The sequence below is a fragment of the Coregonus clupeaformis genome, chromosome 17 (assembly GCF_020615455.1).
Source record: "Coregonus clupeaformis isolate EN_2021a chromosome 17, ASM2061545v1, whole genome shotgun sequence".
Taxonomy (NCBI): Eukaryota; Metazoa; Chordata; class Actinopteri; order Salmoniformes; family Salmonidae; genus Coregonus; species Coregonus clupeaformis.
The window spans coordinates 3222212-3245119 of NC_059208.1; the positions used below are offsets into that span (position 1 = coordinate 3222212).

Consider the following 22908-nt stretch of genomic DNA (forward strand, 5'->3'; position numbering starts at 1 on the left):
TATTCATTACAAGATTTAGTTGAGGTTTAGTAAATGATTTGTCCCAAATACAATACTTTTAGTTTTTGAAATATTTAGGACTAACTTATTCCTTGCCACCCATTCTGAAACTAACTGCAGCTCTTTGTTAAGTGTTGCTGTCGTTTCAGTCGCTGTGGTAGCTGACGTGTATAGTGTTGAGTCATTCACATACATAGACACACTGGCTTTACTCAAAGCCAGTGGCATGTCGTTAGTAAAGATTGAAAAAAGTAGGGGGCCTAGACAGCTGCCCTGGGGAAATCCTGATTCTACCTGGATTTTGTTGGCGAGGCTTCCATTAAAGAACACCCTCTGTGTTCTGTTAGAAAGGTAACTCTTTATCCACAATGTAGCAGGGGGTGTAAAGCCATAACACATACGTTTTTCCAGCAACAGTCTATGATCGATAATGTCAAAAGCCGCACTGAAGTCTAACAAACAGCCCCCACAATCTTTTTATCATCAATTTCTCTCAGCCAATCATCAGTCATTTGTGTAAGTGCTGTGCTTGTTGAATGTCCTTCCCTATAAGTGTACTGAAAGTCTGTTGTCAATTTGTTTACTGTGAAATAGCATTTTATCTCGACAAACACAATTTTTCCCAAAAGTTTACTACGGGTTGGTAACAGGCTGATTGGTCGGCTATTTGAGCCAGTTAAGGGGGCTTTACTATTCTTAGGTAGGGTAATAACTTTTGCTTCCCTACAGACCTGAGGGCACACATTTTCTAGTAGGCTTAAATTGAAGATATGGCAAATAGGAGTGGCAATATCGTCCGCTGTTATCCTTTGATGTGGCCCCCCAACTTGTGATCCCATTTTGGCAAGGAATGTTCCTAAAAACCCACCCTATCTATAGGCTATTTTGCTTTATGGCCAGTTAAAGTAGAAAATTGCATGAATTATGGCCATTACAGAGTAGGAGGCCAAGTCTCGAATAAGGCTTTTCAGTCAATCATATTTCATGGATTTTTCTAAATGGCTCACAGAGCTTGTTAATCCACTCACAGCTGTCATGTTTGTTATGAAACTGAGATGCTAATGAAGTAATACAGACCGAATTGAAGTGTTGAGTTAGGCAGGTTGCCTAGCGGTTAAGAGCATTGGGCCAGTAACCGAAAAGTAGCTGGTTCGAAATCCCCAAGCCGAAAAGGTGTAAAAATGTACCCTTGGGCAAGGCACTTAACCCTAATTGCTCCTGTAAGTCGCTCTGGATAAGAGTGTCTGCTAAATGACTTTTTTAAATTATTTTTAAATTGCTAGTTCTACAGTATTGTGAATATGTGATTGGAACAGGCAATGTAACATCCACAAACGTTTTTGTAAAACATGCCCCTTACATTGGACCGTTCTGAAACTTTGTCTGCAAAGCTTTACTTTCCTTAAGGTTTTAAATGGTCTATAATTGGTTTCTCTCTTTTTATTGTCAGTATCCCTTTTCAGCATTATGATATCCATAACGGTTGTGGATTTGATGGATATGGATGTATCATCTTCAGAAGCATGTGCATTAACCACATTGTGTGTGCTTGTTCTGATATGTATTCTTTAGACTTTTACTAAAGCAATTGTTGATACATTGAAAATGATGTGATACCTTAGAAATATATGCAGAAATGCATTCCTCATACATGGCAGTAGTGGGGTTTTTTTTAGATAGAAAGATCAGAAGAGTGTTTATCCACAATCTGTGAATAGTCCTGGCTTGTGTTATTCAAATGAAACCCCCTAAAATCTGCTGACTTAATTCTGTGTCCAGAAAAGTGGACTGGTGGTATAGACGTAGGCCTCATTTGCATACTTTTATATAATATTTAAGAAAAGGTGTAGTACCAAAAAATATAATATTTGTCTACATTTAACTGGTCATGGTTCATTTTGATATACACTACCAGTCAAAAGTTTGGACACACCTACTCATTCAAGGGTTGTTCTTTATTTTAAAAAAATTTGTACATTGTAGAATAATCGTGAAGATATCAAAACTATGAAATAACACATATGGAATCATATAGTAACCAAAAAAGTGTTAAACAAATCAAAATATATTTGAGATTCTTCAAATAGCCACCCTCTGGCTTGATGACAGCTTTGCACACTCTTGGCATTCTCTCAGCCAGCTTCATGAGGTAGTCACCTGGAATGCATTTCAATTCAACAGGTGTGCCTTCTTAAAAGTTCATTTGTGGAATTTATTTCCTTCTTAATGCGTTTGAGCCAATCAGTTATGTTGTGACAAGGTAGGGGTGGTATACAGAAGATAGCCCTATTTGGTAAAAGACCAAGTCCATATTATGGCAAGAACAGCTCAAATAAGCAAAGAGAAACGACAGTCCATCATTACTTTAAGACATGAAGGTCAGTCAATCTGGAAAATTTCAAGAACTTTGAAAGTTTCTTCAAGTGCAGTCGCAAAAACCATCAAGCGCTATGATGAAACTGGCTCTCATGAGGACCGCCACAGGAAAGGAAGATCCAGAGTTACCTCTGCTGCAAAGGATAAGTTCATTAGAGTTACCAGCCTCAGTAATTGCAGCCCAAATAAATGCTTCACTGAGTTCAAGTAACAGAAACATCTCAACATCAACTGTTCAGAGGAGACAGGCCTTCATGGTCGAATTACTGCAAAGAAACCACTGCAAAAGGAAACCAATAAGAAGAAGAGACCTGCTTGGGCCAAGAAACATGAGCAATGGACATTAGACTGCTGGAAATTTGTCCTTTGGTCTGGAGTCCAAATTTGAGATTTTTGGTTCCAACCGCTGTGTCTTTGTGAGATGCGGTGTGGGTAAACGGATGATCTCCGCATGTGTATTTCCCACAGTAAAGCATGGAGGAGGAGGTGTTATGGTGTGGGGGTGCTCTGCTGGTGACACTGTCTGTGATTTATTTAGAATTCAAGGCACACTTAACCAGCATGGCTACCACAGCATTCTGCAGCGATACGCCATCCAATCTGGTTTGGGTTTAGTGGGACTATCATTTGTTTTTCAGCAGGACAATGACCCAACACACCTCCAGGCTGTGTAAGGGCTATTTTACCAAGAAGGAGAGTGATGGAGTGCTGCATCAGATGACCTGGCCTCCACAATCCCCCGACCTCAACCCAATTGAGATGGTTTGGGATGAGTCGGACCGCCGAGTGAAGGAAAAGCAGCCAACAAGTGCTCAGCATATGTGGGAACTCCTTCAAGACTGTTGGAAAAGCATTCCTCATGAAGCTGGTTGAGAGAATGCTAAAAGTGTGCAAAGCTGTCATCAAGGCAATGGGTGGCTATTTGAAGAATCTCAAATATATTTTGATTTGTTTAACACTTTTTTGGTTACTATATGATTCCATATGTGTTATTTCATAGATTTCTTCACTATTATTCTATAGTGTTAAAAATTAAGAAAAACCCTTGAATGAGTAGGTGCTGTATGTGTGTGTGTGTGTATGTATATATATGTATATATGTGTGTGTATATATATGTATATATGTGTGTATATATATATATATATATATACACACACACACACAGTGGGGAGAACAAGTATTTGATACACTGCCGATTTTGCAGGTTTTCCTACTTACAAAGCATGTAGAGGTCTGTAATTTTTATCATAGGTACACTTCAACTGTGAGAGACGGAATCTAAAAAAAATCCAGAAAATCACATTGTATGATTTTTAAGTAATTAATTTGCATTTTTTTGCATGACATAAGTATTTGATCACCTACCAACCAGTAAGAATTCCGTCTCTCACAGACCTGTTAGTTTTTCTTTAAGAAGCCCTCCTGTTTTCCACTCATTACCTGTATTAACTGCACCTGTTTGAACTCGTTACCTATATAAAAGACACCTGTCCACACACTCAATCAAACAGACTCCAACCTCTCCACAATGGTCAAGACCAGAGAGCTGTGTAAGGACATCAGGGATAAAATTGTAGACCTGCACAAGGCTGGGATGGGCTACAGGACAATAGGCAAGCAGCTTGGTGAGAAGGCAACAACTGTTGGCGCAATTATTAGAAAATGGAAGAAGTTCAAGATGACGGTCAATCACCCTCGGTCTGGGGCTCCATGCAAGATCTCACCTTGTGGGGCATCAATGATCATGAGGAAGGTGAGGGATCAGCCCAGAACTACACGGCAGGACCTGGTCAATGACCTGAAGAGAGCTGGGACCACAGTCTCAAAGAAAACCATTAGTAACACACTACGCCGTCATGGATTAAAATCCTGCAGCGCACGCAAGGTCCCCCTGCTCAAGCCAGCGCATGTCCAGGCCCGTCTGAAGTTTGCCAATGACCATCTGGATGATCCAGAGGAGGAATGGGAGAAGGTCATGTGGTCTGATGAGACAAAAATAGAGCTTTTTGGTCTAAACTCCACACTCGCCGTGTTTGGAGGAAGAAGAAGGATGAGTACAACCCCAAGAACACCATCCCAACCGTGAAGCATGGAGGTGGAAACATCATTCTTTGGGGATGCTTTTCTGCAAAGGGGACAGGACGACTGCACCGTATTGAGGGGAGGATGGATGGGGCCATGTATCGTGAGATCTTGGCCAACAACCTTCTTCCCTCAGTAAGAGCATTGAAGATGGGTCATGGCTGGGTCTTCCAGCATGACAACGACCCGAAACGCACAGCCAGGGCAACTAAGGAGTGGCTCCGTAAGAAGCATCTCAAGGTCCTGGAGTGGCCTAGCCGGTCTCCAGACCTGAACCCAATAGAAAATCTTTGGAGGGAGCTGAAAGTCCGTATTGCCCAGCGACAGCCCCGAAACCTGAAGGATCTGGAGAAGGTCTGTATGGAGGAGTGGGCCAAAATCCCTGCTGCAGTGTGTGCATACCTGGTCAAGACCTACAGGAAACGTATGATCTCTGTAATTGCAAACAAAGATTTCTGTACCAAATATTAAGTTCTGCTTTTCTGATGTATCAAATACTTATGTCATGCAATAAAATGCAAATTAATTACTTAAAAATCATACAATGTGATTTTCTGGATTTTTGTTTTAGATTCCGTCTCTCACAGTTGAAGTGTACCTATGATAAAAATGACAGACCTCTACATGCTTTGTAAGTAGGAAAACCTGCAAAATCGGCAGTGTATCAAATACTTGTTCTCCCCACTGTGTGTATGTGTATATATATATATATATATATATATATATATATATATATATATATATATATATATATATATATACACACACATACATACATACATACATACAGTGAGGGGAAAAAGTATTTGATCCCCTGCTGATTTTGTAAGTTTGCCCACTGACAAAGACATGATCAGTCTATAATTTTAATGGTAGGTTTATTTGAACAGTGAGAGACAGAATAACAACAAAAAAATACAGAAAAACGCATGTCAAAAATGTTAAAAATTGATTTGCATTTTAATGAGGGAAATAAGTATTTGACCCCTCTGCAAAACATGACTTAGTACATGGTGGCAAAACCCTTGTTGGCAATCACAGAGGTCAGACGTTTCTTGTAGTTGGCCACCAGGTTTGCACACATCTCAGGAGGGATTTTGTCTTAAATGTAAAAATGTAATGTAAATGGATTTTGTTCCACTCCTCTTTGCAGATCTTCTCCAAGTCATTAAGGTTTCGAGGCTGACCTTTGGCAACTCGAACCTTCAGCTCCATCCACAGATTTTCTATGGGATTAAGGTCTGGAGACTGACTAGGCCACTCCAGGACCTTAATGTGCTTCTTCTTGAGCCACTCCTTTGTTGCCTTGGCCGTGTGTTTTGGGTCATTGTCATGCTGGAATACCCATCCACGACCCATTTTCAATGCCCTGGCTGAGGGAAGGAGGTTTTCACCCAAGATTTGACGGTACATGGCCCCGTCCATCGTCCCTTTGATGCGGTGAAGTTGTCCTGTCCCCTTAGCAGAAAAACACCCCCAAAGCATAATGTTTCCACCTCCATGTTTGACGGTGGGGATGGTGTTCTTGGGGTCATAGGCAGCATTCCTTCTCCTCCAAACACGGCGAGTTGATGCCAAAGAGCTCGATTTTGATCTCATCTGACCACAACACTTTCACCCAGTTCTCCTCTGAATCATTCAGATGTTCATTGGCAAACTTCAGACGAGCCTGTATATGTGCTTTCTTGAGCAGGGGGACCTTGCGGGCGCTACAGGATTTCACTCCTTCACGGCGTAGTGTGTTACCAATTGTTTTCTTGGTGATTATGGTCCCAGCTGCCTTGAGATCATTGACAAGATCCTCCCGTGTAGTTCTGGGCTGATTCCTCACCGTTCTCATGATCATTGCAACTCCACGAGGTGAGATCTTGCATGGAGCCCCAGGCCGAGGGAGATTGACAGTTATTTTGTGTATCTTCAATTTGTGAATAATCGCACCAACTGTTGTCACCTTCTCACCAAGCTGCTTGGCGATGGTCTTGTAGCCCATTCCAGCCTTGTGTAGGTCTACAATCTTGTCCCTGACATCCCTTGGAGAGCTCTTTGGTCTTGGCCATGGTGGAGAGTTTGGAATCTGATTGATTGATTGCTTCTGTGGACAGGTGTCTTTTTATACAGGTAACAAGCTGAGATTAGGAGCACTCCCTTTAAGAGTGTGCTCCTAATCTCAGCTCATTACCTGTATAAAAGACACCTGGGAGCCAGAAATCTTTCTGATTGAGAGGGGGTCAAATACTTATTTCCCTCATTAAAATGCAAATCAATTTATAACATTTTTGACATGCTTTTTTCTGGATTTTGTTGTTGTTATTCTGTCTCTCACTGTTCAAATAAACCTACCATTAAAATTATAGACTGATCATTTCTTTGTCAGTGGGCAAACGTACAAAATCAGCAAGGGATCAAATACTTTTTTCCCTAACTGTGTGTGTATGTATGTATGTATGTGTGTGTATATAAATATATACACACACACACACACACACACACACACACACACACACACACATTAGCGTTTGGCCATCTTTCGAGACTTTCATAGATCCAGATGTGTTTTTCTTCCATTTGTTCCTAAAGACATCACTTTGCACACTAATATTTAGGAGTTGGAGGATAATTGTAGACGGCAAAAGCTTTATGGGGGGTGAAAACTGCGGCTCATCCATATACCCAATTACCCATGCGTTTAAGTCATTAGATGTTTGACATCGAGGAAGTTTAAAAAATGTAATCCTTTTAGTGGGTATTTAAAAGATTAGGGGGAGCCACAACAGGAAGCAAACTGTTGTTTATTAGGGGCCTATGTACGGCAAGGATTCACATTCGCATCGGCGGTTGATAGCTCCGGGACGCATGCAATGTTTCACACCGGCTTTACCAAGCTATGTAGCACTACTGTAGGTATTTTTCTGCTTTGCATATTTTTTCCCGCTGAAAATTCTTGAATTGGAAACGCCAACTAAAGTAGTTGATTCTTGGGTAGGCCTAATCTAACAGAAAAGGCTAATTTAACTAATCATCAAAGATAATTTGAAGTTGATTTGTGGTTGCTTTTTTTGAAGGAATGTAAAGTTTAGCATAGCATTTAGCCTAGTTTGTTGTGATAAATGTAATATAGTCAGTGTTCAGTGTAGCATAGCATCTAGCCTTAAACCTAGAATTTAGCCAAGTTTGTTGGACCGCCTATTAAACAGCCCATACTCACTGTAATCTCTGTATTTAACCTCACTGACCCTGCCTTGCCTTTTTGTCTGTTCTTCTTCCCTGCTCTCCCTGTGTGACCCCAGTTGGCTGACTACCGACAGAGGAAAGCTCACGCAGACAGACAGAAGAAGCAGAAGAAGAAAAAGAGGAGAGAAACAGACGACGACCCAGGTGGAGATGGACCGGGGAGAGGGGCGGCCAAGCAGGAGTTGGATCAGTCGGTAGGGGAGGAGGTGACGGGGAGTGGGGGGGAGGTCGGAGGAGGAGGAGGAAGAGGGGAACCGGACCCCCCCACCACAGAGTTTACCTTCGCCAGGACCCTGCGTAGTGGTGAGACGGTCAAACATGACCAGACTTACACCATAGAGGTAAGGCCAAAAACCTCTGGACCATCCCTAACCATTGATTGACCATTTGAATTTAGCTTCTCCTAGCATGCAGGCGTTCTTGATATGGAGAGTCTGAGTTGAATAGACTAGAGAAACTGGCTTGGCTCAGTAGTGTGAAAAGGGATGAGAACTGGTACTTCCCCTGGCCCTGAAATTACGGTTTATTAAAATGATATTGGTCTTCTATGCTGAATTTCTCAACTTGATCTTAGACAGTGTGAATTGTTGAGCTAATCAACCGCTCATCAGGACCTACAGTGGCTTGCGAAAGTATTCACCCCCCTTGGCATTTTTCCTATTTTGTTGCCTTACAACCTGGAATTAAAATTGATTTTTTGGGGGGTTTGTATCATTTCATTTTCACAACATGCCTACCACTTTGAAGATGCAAAATATTTTTTGGGGTGAAACAAACAAGAAATATGACAAAAAAAACAGAACTTGAGCGTGCATAACTATTCACCCCCCCAAAGGCAATACTTTGTAGAGCCACCTTTTGCAGCAGTTACAGCTGCACGTCTCTTGGGGTATGTCTCTATAAGTTTAGCACATCTAGCCACTGGGATTTTTGCCCATTCTTCAAGGCAAAACTGCTCCAGCTCCTTCAAGTTGGATGGGTTCCGCTGGTGTACAGCAATCTTTAAGTCATACCACAGATTCTCAATTGGATTGAGGTCTGGGCTTTGACAAGGCATTTAAATGTTTCCCCTTAAACCACTTGAGTGTTGCTTTAGCAGTATGCTTAGGTTCATTGTCCTGCTGGAAGACTTCCATTCTCAAATCTCTGGAAGACTGAAACAGGTTTCCCTCAAGAATTTCCGTATTTAGCGCCATCCATCATTCCTTCAATTCTGACCAGTTTCCCAGTCCCTGCCGATGAAAAACATCCCCACAGCATGATGCGGCCACCACCATGCTTCACTGTAGGGATGGTGTTCTCGGGGTGATGAGAGGTGTTGGGTTTGCACCAGACATAGTGTTTTCCTTGATGGCCAAAACGCTCAATTTTAGTCTCATCTGACCAGAGTACCTTCTTCCATATGTTTGGGGAGTCTCCCACATAGCTTTTGGCGAACACCAAACGTGTTTGCTTATTTTTCTCTGTAAGCAATGGCTTTTTTCTGGCCACTCTTCCGTAAAGCCCAACTCTGTGGAGTGTATGGCTTAAAGTGGTCCTATGGACAGATACTCCAATCTCTGCTGTGGAGCTCTGCAGCTCCTTCAGGATTATCTTTGGTCTCTTTGTTGCCACTCTGATTAATGCCCTCGTTGCCTGGTCTGTGAATTTTAGTGGGCGGCCCTCTCTTGGCAGGTTTGTTGTGGTGCCATATTCTTTCAATTTATAATGGATTTAATGGTGCTCCGTGTGATGTTCAACGTTTCTGATATTTTTTTATAACCCAACCCTGATCTGTACTTCTCCACAACTTTGTCCCTGACCTGTTTGGAGAGCTCGTAGGTCTTCATGTCGCTGCTTGCTTGGTGGTGCCCCTTGCTTAGTGGTGTTGCAGACTCTGGGGCCTTTCAGAACAGGTGTATACAGTGAGGGAAAAAAGTATTTGATCCCCTGCTGATTTTGTACATTTGCCCACTGACAAAGAAATGATCAGTCTATAATTTTAATGGTAGGTTTATTTGTACAGTGAGAGACAGAAAAACAACAAAAAAATCCAGAAAAACGCATGTCAAAAATGTTATAAATTGATTTGCATTTTAATTAGGGAAATAAGTATTTGACCCCCTCTCAATCAGAAATATTTCTGGCTCCCAGGTGTCTTTTATACAGGTAACGAGCTGAGATTAGGAGCACACTCTTAAAGGGAGTGCTCCTAATCTCAGCTTGTTACCTGTATAAAAGACACCTGTCCACAGAAGCAATCAATCAATCAGATTCCAAACTCTCCACCATGGCCAAGACCAAAGAGCTCTCCAAGGATGTCAGGGACAAGATTGCAGACCTACACAAGGCTGGAATGGGCTACAAGACCATCGCCAAGCAGCTTGGTGAGAAGGTGACAACAGTTGGTGCGATTATTCGCAAATGGAAGAAACACAAAATAACTGTCAATCTCCCTCGACCTGGGGCTCCATGCAAGATCTCACCTCGTGGAGTTGCAATGATCATGAGAACTTTGAGGAATCAGCCCAGAAATAGACGGGAGGATCTTGTCAATGATCTCAAGGCAGCTGGGACCATAGTCACCAAGAAAACCATTGGTAACACACTACGCCGTGAAGGTCTGAAATCCTGCAGCGCCCGCAAGGTCCACCTGCTCAAGAAAGCACATATACAGGGCCGTCTGAAGTTTGCCAATGAACATCTGAATGATTCAGAGGAGAACTGGGTGAAAGTGTTGTGGTCAGATGAGACCAAAATGGAGCTCTTTGGCATCAACTCAACTCGCCGTGTTTGGAGGAGGAGGATTGCTGCCTATGACCCCAAGAACACCATCCCCACCGTCAAACATGGAGGTGGAAACATTATGCTTTGGGAGTGTTTTTCTGCTAAGGGGACAGGACAACTTCACCGCATCAAAGGGACGATGGACAGGGCCATGTACCGTCAAATCTTGGGTGAGAACATCCTTCCCTCAGCCAGGGCATTGAAAATGGGTCGTGGATGGGTATTCCAGCATGACAATGACCCAAAACACACGGCCAAGGCAACAAAGGAGTGGCTCAAGAAGAAGCACAGTAAGGTCCTGGAGTGGCCTAGCCAGTCTCCAGATCTTAATCCCATAGAAAATCTGTGGAGGGAGCTGAAGGTTCGAGTTGCCAAACGTCAGCCTCGAAACCTTAATGACTTGGAGAAGATCTGCAAAGAGGAGTGGAACAAAATCCATTTACATTACATTTTTACATTTAAGTCATTTAGCAGACGCTCTTATCCAGAGCGACTTACAGGAGCAATTAGGGTGAAGTGCCTTGCTCAAGGGCACATCGACAGATTTTTCACCTAGTCGGCTCGGGGATTAGAACCAGAGACCTTTCGGTTACTGGCACAACGCTCTTAACCACTAAACTACCTGCCGCACATCCCTCCTGAGATGTGTGCAAACCTGGTGGCCAACTACAAGAAAGGTCTGACCTCTGTGATTGCCAACAAGGGTTTTGCCACCAAGTACTAAGTCATGTTTTGCAGAGGGGTCAAATACTTATTTCCCTCATTAAAATGCACATCAATTTATAACATTTTTGACATGCGTTTTTCTGGATTTTTTGGTTGTTATTCTGTCTCTCACTGTTCAAATAAACCTACCATTAAAATTATAGACTGATCATGACTTTGTCAGTGGGCAAACGTACAAAATCAGCAGGGGATCAAATACTTTTTTCCCCCACTGTATATACTGAGCTCATGTGACAGATCATGTGACACTTAGATTGCACACGGGTGGACTTTATTTAAGTGATTATGTGACTTCTGAAGGTAATTGGTTGAACCAGATCTTATTTAGGTGCTTCATAGCAAAGGGGGTGAATACATATGCACGCACCACTTTTCCGTTATTTATTTTTTTGAATTCTTTGAAACAAGTTATTTTTTTCATTTCACTTCACCAATTTGGACTATTTTGTGTGTCCATTTCATGAAATCCAAATAAAAATCAATTTTGCTGATCAGCAAAATAAATATCCTAGCACTAAGGTACATGATTCAACTAATCTACAGTGCCTTACAAAAGTATTCATCCCCCTTGGCGTTTTTCCTATTTTGTTACATTACAACCTGTAATTTAAATCAGCAAAATAGAGAAGTAGCCTAATGTGTGTAGGGATACATTGTAAGCTGTATTAGCCTATATTTCTGTGGTTTCCTGTATTGTCCCAAACTGATCACTTCGTAAAAGATCATGGTAACTTGAATCACACATTTTAATTAACGCTAAATGTAATCTTTATTTCTAAAGCATTTCTACAGTTTCTAAGGTGCACATTTCTATTGCTTGGCTTGAAAAAGTATGAAAATGTATACACTCACTACTGTAAGTCGCTCTGGATAGAGTGTCTGCTAAATTACTAAAATGTAAATGTTAAATAGAATATTACAGTAGATAAAGAAAAATGTAAAAAGTTGTAGTTCAAACATGACATAAAAAGGTTTTCGTTATCACGCATATTCAATGCCGTAGACCGTGATAAGCGATTCACATTTTGTTGCATCAAAGACATTGTCTGAATCCATTCGAGCAGATATCACACAACAGTCCCAGGAAATAACCTTTTCATTTGCCATGAGCTACTTTTGTGAGTGCCGATTTTCAAAGGCTCAATATTAACAGTGGAGCAGTCAATAAGTCTCCTTGTTAGTGCTGTGTTAGCTCTTGATTTGCTGAATCACAACACCTTTTTAGCTGAATTTGAAGTTACTGCGGGCTAACTGCATTTCTTTATTTTTGTGAATATTGTTATTGTGCTAGAGGGTTGTGTTAGAGTATTATTTAGTATCTTTGTTTGTTCAACTTTGGTTAGAGAATCCGCAAAATAATAACCAAAAAGATAAGGATTTGGGTCAATAAAAAATTCTGGCTGTTTTTCCCAGCTCTTCAGACATGTATTTTTTAAGCGTCATTGCAAGCTTGCTCAATGAATCTCTCCCTCTCTTTCAAATGACCATCTTAGTCTGTCATTATTAATATAACTCGGCTCGCCGTTACATCGTCAATGCGAAATATTTTATACGTTTCACAGACAGTCGGGAAGTCCCTCACAACCTTGAGGGTATTCCCAAGCCTCAAACAGGGTGCATGCACCATGCCACCCCCAACTCTGCACTCCACCTACGCCGAACAATGCAAACTCCTCTCTTTCCTCCCTCCCTTCTGTTCTTTTGTAGCACTTGTGTCACGAACAGCATTAATAGTTTTCATTCCCTCTGTTGCTGAAAAACCACACCACATTTTCTTAGCCCCTTGTCGCCCCGAATGTGACTGTGAAATGATGGGTTGCCATGGCAACAGACAATTGCCTTTAAATAGGTTGAGCTGCCTCATTCTAGTGTTGGAGAGCCTCGTGGCCTTGCAGCACAAAACGGACCAGAGGTGATTGAATAGAGTGGCTGCTGCCTGTCTTTTCTTTTGGTGCTCGGTAGTCTTGAGGTATAGCTCAGCACTTTTTCCGTCATGACTACTGTATTTCTATAGGCATGCAGACATTTTAAACAGTAACTGTTTATGTCACGAATTGCCACTTCTGTCATTAATGATAAAATGTTCCTAGGTTCAAGATGCTCATGAGTTTAGACTCATGTCGTTGAATTCAGACTCATCTGAATCAATATTTGGAATTTGTAATATATATATTTTTTATTTAACCTTTATTTAACTAGGCAAGTCAGTTAAGAACCAATTCTTATTTACCATGACTGCCTACCGAAAGGCAAAAGGCCTCCTGCGGGGACCGGGGCTGGGATTAAAAAAATATCTATATATATATATAAATATAGGACCTAACACACATCACAACAACAATAATGAGACTGATAAATGGTTCAACCATTTAGTTGAAACCGTTTCATTTTTAGTCTGTTTCTTCTCACAACATTGTGTTTTCATTCCCGACAAAGGGTGTAATTGGCCCTGGGCGCACCATTGAATTAACACAGAGACGTTCCAAGTAGCCATGCAACTTCCCTTGGAGAGAGGGGTTGCTGTGGAAACACCAGCTTCAAAGTGTTCCCCTCCAAGGCACTTGTATAGGCAGACGGCTTCACAGAGCTCTGTGTGAGTGCTAACCTGTTGTATTGTCTCTCACCTGCGCATATCTTAAACAGATGAACCGTGTTTCCCATCTGACACAAGTGGTATAATAGAGGCAGATCTGCTGATTATCTGATGTTTTGACATCTTGATACAATCAAATCCACGATAAGCAGCTTGGCTATCTTTGAAATTCATATTCACGTTTCCGATTCATAATTTAAGTGATATGCCTACCCTAGATAAATGTTATGCTATTCCAATACCCCACAGGATCTTTTGTGTGCAAAGTTGCAAACATGAGACGTCAACAATTTGACACTTCCCTTTAAGAAATCACATCTAGTGTTGCTACTAGGCTACATCCAATGCCGTGTCCTATTCTACCTTCCCTAGAATCACCGGAATTCAACAAGCACATTCCAAGGAATATAGGCTAGACAGTTGCCGATACCAAAGCCATTCTCGATCCTCAATGAAAAGGAACTATTGGCCTACTGTGCCATAAACTCGGACAATAAAACCTCTCATTTAATTTTTCCTCGTCTTGCCCCGTAGTGATCCAGCTTTTAATCTTGTTAAAGTGAAATTAGCCCCTTTTAGAATAGGCTCTAATGATCACTGCCATTATTCCATTGAGAAAGGAGTTGTCTTATAAAGGTAGGTTGCGCCCAGTGATTGAACGTGGCACAGCATGCCTCCAAAATGCCCCATTGGATGTAGGTCAAAGGGGCAGACAGCGTTTGACATCGCCATTATTAACCTATTCTTCTCCAGAAACTGACCAGAACTTGCCGCACAAAGACAAATCGGAAATGAGAGGACAATAACCTTGTCATATCATGAACTGCTCCCCCAGAACGTCCCTCTCTCACTGTACTTTCGCTCTTGAAGTAATGGGACTGTAAAGCAGAATTCTGACTGTACACAGGACCTAGGATGGGCTTGTTTTAGCTAAAACTGCTTACTCATGTAGTTATGGTCCTTCAGTTTGAATGCACTTTGAAGCTTTGTTTTTCTCTCTGCTTGTTGTATTGTAATGCAATCCACTCTGCTCCGCTGGTGGGGCTGTGTTTGTGTGGGCCACTTGTACTGGTGACTCACGGTAGGCCTATTATGGTGAGTCCTCCCCATGCAGGGACTGATGAATCCTCCTGTTGTTTCCTATGGCAGCCAGATAGTGAAGTGTCCACCACAGCCGAAGACTACTCCTCCGAGGTGAGTTAATTTCATCATAGTTTACACCAAACAGAGAACACTCTTTTTATTGGTGTTAATATACTGTACTTGAAGGGATAGTTCACCCAAATTGCAAAATGTCTTATTTGTTTCCTCACCTTAAAAAAAGCATTTGGTTCAGATTTGATGAAAGGTAAACTGACCCTAGATCTGTTACTAAGGGCCTCTGCTATTGAGGATTAGTTTTACGGTTCGGGGCTTAGGTCCTGCCTTTTCCCAGGTTTCCTCTTAGAACAGACCACGTGACTTGGCTAGCTTGTTGCCAGGCACTCAGCTCTCCAAGTCCCCGTCTGGCATTTATCTGAACTTGACAAATCAAAGTAGTCACGCCGCACCTCTCACCTCCCCCTCCCCCTCTTCTACAGGGCTGACATTAAAAGCTCTGCCTGTGATACCGAGTTTAATGGTTTTGAGAAGGTGGCAGTCATTACATTAAAGCCTGACATGTACGATGGGACCAAAATACCACATTTAATTACATCCTTCACTCTGTGCCCTGTACACGAGTGAACAATGGGAAGCTGAACCAAGAAATCCCCCTGCATTACCAAACAGTTTTGTGAATTAACAGGTGAATGGCTGCCTTGAGATGACCGAGATCCCAATGGAGACTTCCAAGGAGTTTATCTGGGTACAGTACGACAATTGAATAAAGAACAAGCCACTGTTTTTTTGCTAACAAGCCGACTCACCGCTGCACTGATTGCACACTCTTTTTTACCGTAACACGTTTTCTCTGTCTCCGCACTGCATTCTGACGACCTAACCCTGAGATTTTCCTCAGACTAACTCACTAACCAAGTCCCTTTTATTCTCTGCTTCTGGGATCCTCAGTGTGCGCTTGTGAAATGGTTTTAATTTGAAGGCCAAGGACTGCAGAGCAGCAACAACAGCATTGTCGGCAGGCTGCTGCTGTCATCCTTTTAACTTTCACTCACCATTTTAACAGCAGGGATGGGGAGCAGGGAACGGGGGCTGCTTGACATTTCAGAGGTGTAAATTACTCTGGAAGTCAGAAGAGAAAGAGGAAAACAGAGGGAGGAAGAGAAGTAGAAAAAGAGGGATTGGGGGTGAAGTGGCTAGAGAAGGGGGCGCTGGACAATTCTACAAGAGCTGCTCATTTGCCAAGTCACACAGGTAATCTTGCCATTTGCAGGCAGGAAGAGAGAGAGAGAGGGATGGCAGAGAGAGAAGGGAGAAAGAGGGGATAGAGGCTGAGAAAGACATCAAATTAAGTGATTGACTGTGTGATTTTGTTTGAAAGTAAAGAAGTTAAAACCATTCTGAGAAGGAAAAAAGATAGAACGAGGTAGAAAGAAAAAAGAGCGTGACAGATAAGTTAAGAGTAGTGAAGTACAGATCTAAAGTGAAAGAGAGGAAACCATTGCTAGCACTGTGCTCTTTAATGGCTGCCAGTTCTTTGGCAGTTTTGGATGTTGACTAGTTCATTTCTATCATTCCCCTCAGTTCTGTGGTGGCTTTGGATACTGACTAATTGCTTCAGTGGTAGTTTTGGAGATTAGCTAATTGCGAAGCTAGCTACCATTTCGCCCTCAGTTCTGTGGCAGCCTCGGATGCTAATTTATTGCTAAGCAAGCTACAGGTACCATTTCCCTCCTCTGTTCTGTGGCAGTTTTGGATGTTTAGGTAATTTCTCATCTAGCCAATGTCCCCCCCACGACAGGACGAAGTGGACCCTGTGCTGCAGGAGGCGAGGGGCGGAAGGGTACAGGTCATGGAGGAAGAGCTGGCTGCTAAGACTCTGGTGGTAGAGGAGCTGAGCCGAGAGCTGGAGGAATTTAGAGCGGCCTTCGGCACAGAGGGGGTGCAACAGGTAATATGCTGCGTGTGCATGCGTGCTCTGTGTAAGTATGAAGGAATTAAGATTGGTAGTTCGAGAAAAAAGTAAATAACCTGCTTCCCCTGTCAACTGCAAATGTTCATATAACATTTAAATTGTTTGTAGTGTGTGTTATGAGTCTAATTCATCAAGCAGATTGCATAAGGGGTTGGCCTTGCTTAGCCCATGCTGCTGGGCTGACCTTTTGATGAGGATGCAGCTTAGCAATGGGTAGGGTAGTGGAGTTATATGAGAGCTCTTTTATGTACTGATATTCAGATTACTACTCAAATATATGAGAGGACTCTGTAAATATCAAGTGAAATGGATCACATGTCAAACACATGTAACATGTACATATAAACTATTGTTGGTATTTCCCTTTTCAATGGAATAAATCACTTTTCTTGTTTGGTTTAAAAACATTGATCTGTGGTTGTATTACCACCCATACTCCTTTAAATCACCTCTACTCTCAAATATCCCAAACTAGCTACTTCAATTGTTGAGACCACACTTTGTCTTTGTCAAAGTAAAGCCAATGTACTATTTTCTTTCTCATAGTAAAGTGTGACTTGTGAATCACTGACGTTTATTATGCAAGGTATGCGCAATGTACTCTTTTTGCTCCTCCAGCTGCAGGACTTCGAGGCTGCCTTGAAGCAGCGAGATGGCATCATCACACAACTCACAGCCAATCTGCAGCAGTCTCGCAAAGAGAAGGATGAGGTCATGAGGGAGTTCCTAGAGATGACTGAGCAGAGCCAGAAACTGCACATTCAGTTCCAGCAGGTAAGATATTCTTGCCTAGGCTATACACTACACTATACCATATTATCCCACCCTAGTCTATAATAGAATAAGAAAAAAATATTAGGCAGGTGAGGTAGAAAACCTTAACAAGCGTATGGTAAGATTATAAAAATAAAAAAAAGGGTTGTAACTTTCCCAAAATTCCCAGGTTTCCAGAGAACCTGGTTGGAAGATTCCCATAAACGGGTGGGAAAAAGCAGGAAATCTGGGAATCCTCCAACCGGAATTTCTGGAAAGCTTGGGTATTTTGGGAAAGTTACAGGAATTTTGCAACCCTAGGTTAGACGTACCTGTACCAGTCCTATTATATCCTAGCTTTCCTATGCCATCTTATTGTCTCGAAAGCTTTTCCCTGCTCTATCAACATTTCATGTATTTTAATACCCTCCTAATAATTATACAACAGATGTGGTGGTGGTGTTGTTGTTTTCCATTATTTCCACGGGAACATGAACACCCTCTGGTTTGATTGACAGCTGCAGGCAGGTGAGACGCTGAGGAACACCAGCCACAGCAGCACAGCGCAGGACCTCCTGCAGGCCAAGCAGCAGCTCGTCCAATACCAGCAGCAGCTGGAGGAGATGGACGGCCAGGTCAGATGGCACCAAGAGATGAGCGAGGAGCAGCTGCTGCGGATCAGCCAGCTCCAGCACCGGCTCAACGCGGCTGAGATGGTGAGGCAGCTGCCTAGTTGGTGTTAGTCAGTACCTGTCATTCATGTGAAAACGTCTGCTTGTATGAAATGTATTGATCTATTTAATGGATCTGTTTTATAGGTGGTTGATTACCAGGTGTGTTTTGAAATCTGATTTAGATTTCCTACTATTATTACCTTATTACCTTAAAAAAAAAAATATATATATATATATATAGTTTAAAGGCTGTTTGTAGAAGATTTATTCAAACCGTTTTAGTATAAGACTTGAATTATATTTTTGACATTTTACCTGTATGTCTAATACTTACTTTTCCTCATAGGTGGAAAGAACAGAAGAGTCATTTGCACAAAGGTTAAATGAGAAAGACCTGCTGATTGCTGAACAGGAGAGAATTATGGCAGAGCATGAGTGTTCCCTAATGCAACTTAGAGAAGAGCTCAGTCATGTGGGCAGAGAGGCTGAGGAGTCATTTGCCCAGAGGGGAAATGAAAAAGACTTGCTGATTTTGGAGCAAACTGCAATAATAACAGAACATGAGCGTACACTGACCATGCTCAAGGTGGAGCTTGCACAGGTGGGAAGGATGACTGAGGAGACTTTTGCACAAAAGTTGAACGAGAAAGAACTGCTGATCGCTGAGCAAGAGAGAGTCATGTCAGAACATGACTCCTCCCTCCACCAGCTAAAGGATGAGTTGACGGCCTCTGAGAAACGCTTAAACGACCTCAACCAGCAAATGACCGCAAAGGCCCAAGAGCTGGAGAGCTGTAAGAGTGACTTGGATAACTGTAAGAGGGACATAGAGAGCACTAAGGGTGAGTTGAATAGCTATAGGGTTGAGCTGGAGGGCAGTAAGGGTGAGTTGTATAGCTGTAGGGTTGAGCTGGAGAGCACTAAGGGTGAGCTTGAGATCTGTAGCGTTGAGCTGGAGTCCTGCAGGGGCGAACTCTCAGCCTCCAGGCAGAAGGAGCGGAAGTCCTCCAGCGAGATCCAGCAGCTGATGGGCACCGTGGAAGACCTCCAGAAGCGATACCACAAGGGCAGCCTGTCAGAGTGCGACACCCTCCAGAGGATGGAGGAGGACTCAGCCCGCAGGCTGGATCATCTCAGGATGGAGCTAGATGAGATGTACGGTGAGCAGATAGTCCAGATGAAGCAGGAACTTCGCTCGCAGCATTCTGCGGCCCTGGAGCGGGTCACGGAGGAGCATCGCGAAGAGCTAGAGCTTCTAAGAGCCCAGCAACCTGCACCCAGGCCCAGTCCCGAGGTGGTGATCGAGCTCAAGGACAAGATCGCAGAGCTTCAGCAGAGGATCCAAGAGGCCCAGGCGCTCCGTGAGAAGGCCAGACAGGAGCTGTCCCAGGTGGCACAGGAGAAGCTCAGCCTCCAGGGTCAGATGGTTGACCTGCTCCATGACCTCCGCTCAGCCCAGGCCAAAGTGGAGCAGGCCTCTCAGAACATCGCTGTCCATGAGAGTCGTCAGTGCGAGCTGCAGTGCCTCCAGGAAACCATTGATGACCTGAAGGCCCAGCTAGCCACCGCTGTGGAGTCGGCAGAAGAGATCGAGGCCAAGCATGAGTCAGAGACAACCAACTACAAGATCAAACTGGAGATGATGGAGCGGGAAAAGGACGCAGTGCTGGACCGCATGGCCCAGTCACAGGAGGCGGAACTGGAGAGGCTGAGGACACAGCTCCTCTTCAGCCACGAGGAGGAGCTCATTCTCCTTCGGGAGGACCACCAGAGGGAGAGCCAGCTCAACGGCGAGAACCTCCTCAATGAGGCGTCCATCCGGCACAGCCGAGCCCTGGAGGAGTTGCGGAACGTGTACGAGGACGAGCGGGATGAGCTGTTACACCAAATCATTGCACTGAAAGATGACTTGAAGATGGCGCTGCACAGCTCGAAAGCCGAAGAGCTGGTGGTGCAACTCAAGGAACTTCAAGTGGAGGTTAAGGAATTGAAAAAGGGTGGAGAAGAAAGGGTCAGAATGGAGAGGGAAATCCAAATGCTGCTGAAAAAGAATGAGCTGCTAGAAAACCAGTCCAAGGAGCGAGAAAAGAGCTGGGACAACAAATGGAGGGAGCAGGAATCTGAAAAGAGGATTTTGATGGAAACCAACAACGCCATGAAAGAGGAAGTGGAGTCCAAGGTGGAAAAAATTAAATCCTTCACGACAGAAAATGAACAAAAGCAGCGACAAGTAGTGGAGTTGCAAGAGGAGAATGAAAAGCAGCGGAATACATTCTCTTTTGCCGAAAAGAACTTTGAGGTGAACTATCAGGAGCTCAAGGAGGAGTATACGTGCCTTGTTGAGGTAAAGGCGCAGTTGGAGGAGAGGATTCTCAAGGAGACACTCGTGTATGAGTCAAAACTCGCTAGCCTCCAGTCGCAGATTCAGGAGCTGAGGGAGAACAAGGAAACTAGCAAAATGGAGGACAAGTCCAAAGACAACGGCGGTGCTTCGATAGAGAAAGACACTACTGAGCTGATGGAGAAGCTGAAGGTAGCTCTGACAGAGAAGGAGGAACTGGCTATGAGGCTGTCTAAAGTTACTGAGCAGCTGACTGTTACAGAAGGTGAATTGGATGAGCTGGAAGGAGAGTTGTGTCAGGTCAGGAGAGAAAACAAGGAGGTCATCGCCCAAAATGAAAACCTGGAGGAAGAGCTCGAAAGAGACCGGGAAACTCTGAAGGAGAGAAAGGGAGAGATAGAACTGCAGAGGCAGAGAGAGGAGGGAGGGAGAGCTGCTCAGAGCCAAGCGAAGCTCCAACAGAGAGGGCAGCCTGTTCAGTCTGCATTCCCAGCTTGCTCCATCAAGGATCATCACCTCCAAATCGAATCTCTCCAAGGGGAGGTAGAGGTGCTCCGCTCCTCCTTAAAGGCCGGCGAAATAGAGCGAGAACGCCTCCGACACACCCCGGAGGCTTGGCACCAGAGTCAGACACCAACTCCGTCTGCAGCCCCATCTCAGATCTTGACTGTGGGGGAGGGACCTGTTGAGCGTAGCTCCGCTGTGGAGCCTACAGCCTCTGGGTCATACAGGCGCAAGACACAGCAGCGGCGAGGAAAGAAGAAGCGCCAGAGCTCTGCCCAGACAAAAGAGAAGAGGGAGAAGCAGGAGGTGGTGGAAAGAAACAAAGCTGGAGGTGCTACTGCTGCAGCAGAGCGGGAGCCTCGGGCTCAGATGGAGAGCCAGGTTCCGTCTAGCTCGCAGCAGAGGACCGGGGAGAAGGACTCCACAGACGGGTACCACGGAGACGGAGCGAGAGACAGCGTTGTGAAGCAGGTAAGCATTCACACACAGCAGCTGCTGCTGCAGTCGTCTTAGCTGGAATAGCCCCTGCTATGGAAACGACAGGCCTTTTATCTTTTCCTCTCTCTCTCGCTCTCTCTCTCATTCCCTGCATTTTCATAAGTCTGATGAAACGATCTTTCTGATTGAGCTGTTAAAAGGTTTAATGGAGTATTTTCATTTTGGTCGTATGTTAATGCTCAAATTGACTTGTTGAAATAACCAGTAAACAATTGATCATGTTCACAACCAGTACTACGTGACGATGTATCATTACTCCCTTGTTAAAATCAATAACTGTTGATCATTACTTGATGCAGGTGAATGGTATTTGTATTCATACACTACATAGACTGAACCGAAGGCTTATTTAAAAAACCTGGCTGAGATGAGGTTTGCCTGTTCTAGCACTGAAGTTTTATTTTTTATTCAGACAATCTGTAATGATTGATGGGCTTAATTACAAAGTGCCTGACAGAGGCTGGCTCTCATAGGCAGTGAATAACAGAAGTACATCCTTAAGTAAAAAGAGGCTCAATATTTTGTCTGTGGTTGTCAGGCCACACATACTACTCATTATAAGCAGGAGAGGCTGAATGGGAGGCATCAATTGGATCAATACACAGAGTCTGTGAAGACTGTAGAAGAGCTTGTTGCATAAACACACAGATCATTTAAATTATTAAGTTGAAACCACGATTAAGCTTTACTCAAGCTGTTATATAAGAATTATAATCAGCCTTCTATGACTCTTATCTTCAAAGCCAAAAAGAGCCATGAAAGACACGAAGCGTACGTCGTTATCTCTCATGAATATCCTTTTCTAGCTAGGAACTTATTTGCTTTTATGTAGAGAAACGTATACATTGTTGTTTCTTTTTGTCCTGCAGGGAGTAAGTGCTTGAAGGTGAGAAGCCATTTTGTGTTACTCATGTGTCTCACTTATATGTCCAAGGCTTCACCTCAGTAGAGCAATGTCAAGGATGCACAGAATTTGGTATCAGTGCACCACATAGACTATATGGGTCTTTCTATAAATAATGGGGCCAATGTGTGACATTGGGATCAACATTTCCAAATAATTTGAGACAAAAATAAAATTATTTTTATGCAGTTCCACATTGTATTTAGAGGAATATATGCAAATTGGCCCATAACTCCACCTTTACAACAACATAGGCCTAGGACTATACATCCTTCAAGCAGGGTTCATACAGACATTGGCAAGTCAAATTCAAGTACTTTCAGGGACTTTTTCAAGCACTCAATTGTAATTTTCAAGGAAGTCATTGTTATACAATTGTATAATTT

The 22908-nt window shown here is 43.3% G+C and overlaps 1 protein-coding gene across 7 annotated transcripts in view; it reads left to right on the forward strand.

Annotated features, from left to right (window-relative positions):
* Window positions 1–22908, forward strand: part of akap9 (A kinase (PRKA) anchor protein 9) — a 129286-nt gene that overhangs the window by 25353 nt on the left and 81025 nt on the right. For 6 of the 7 annotated variants that reach the window (XM_045226037.1, XM_045226039.1, XM_045226042.1 and 3 more), the window contains exons 2-8: window positions 7747–8031; window positions 14925–14969; window positions 15562–15621; window positions 16675–16824; window positions 17467–17622; window positions 18120–18317; window positions 18622–21591. In XM_045226037.1, the coding sequence (XP_045081972.1) occupies window positions 7747–8031; window positions 14925–14969; window positions 15562–15621; window positions 16675–16824; window positions 17467–17622; window positions 18120–18317; window positions 18622–21591 (3864 nt within the window). The remainder of the gene's footprint in view (window positions 1–7746; window positions 8032–14924; window positions 14970–15561; window positions 15622–16674; window positions 16825–17466; window positions 17623–18119; window positions 18318–18621; window positions 21592–22908) is intronic. The other variant, XM_045226041.1, reaches the window with a different exon arrangement.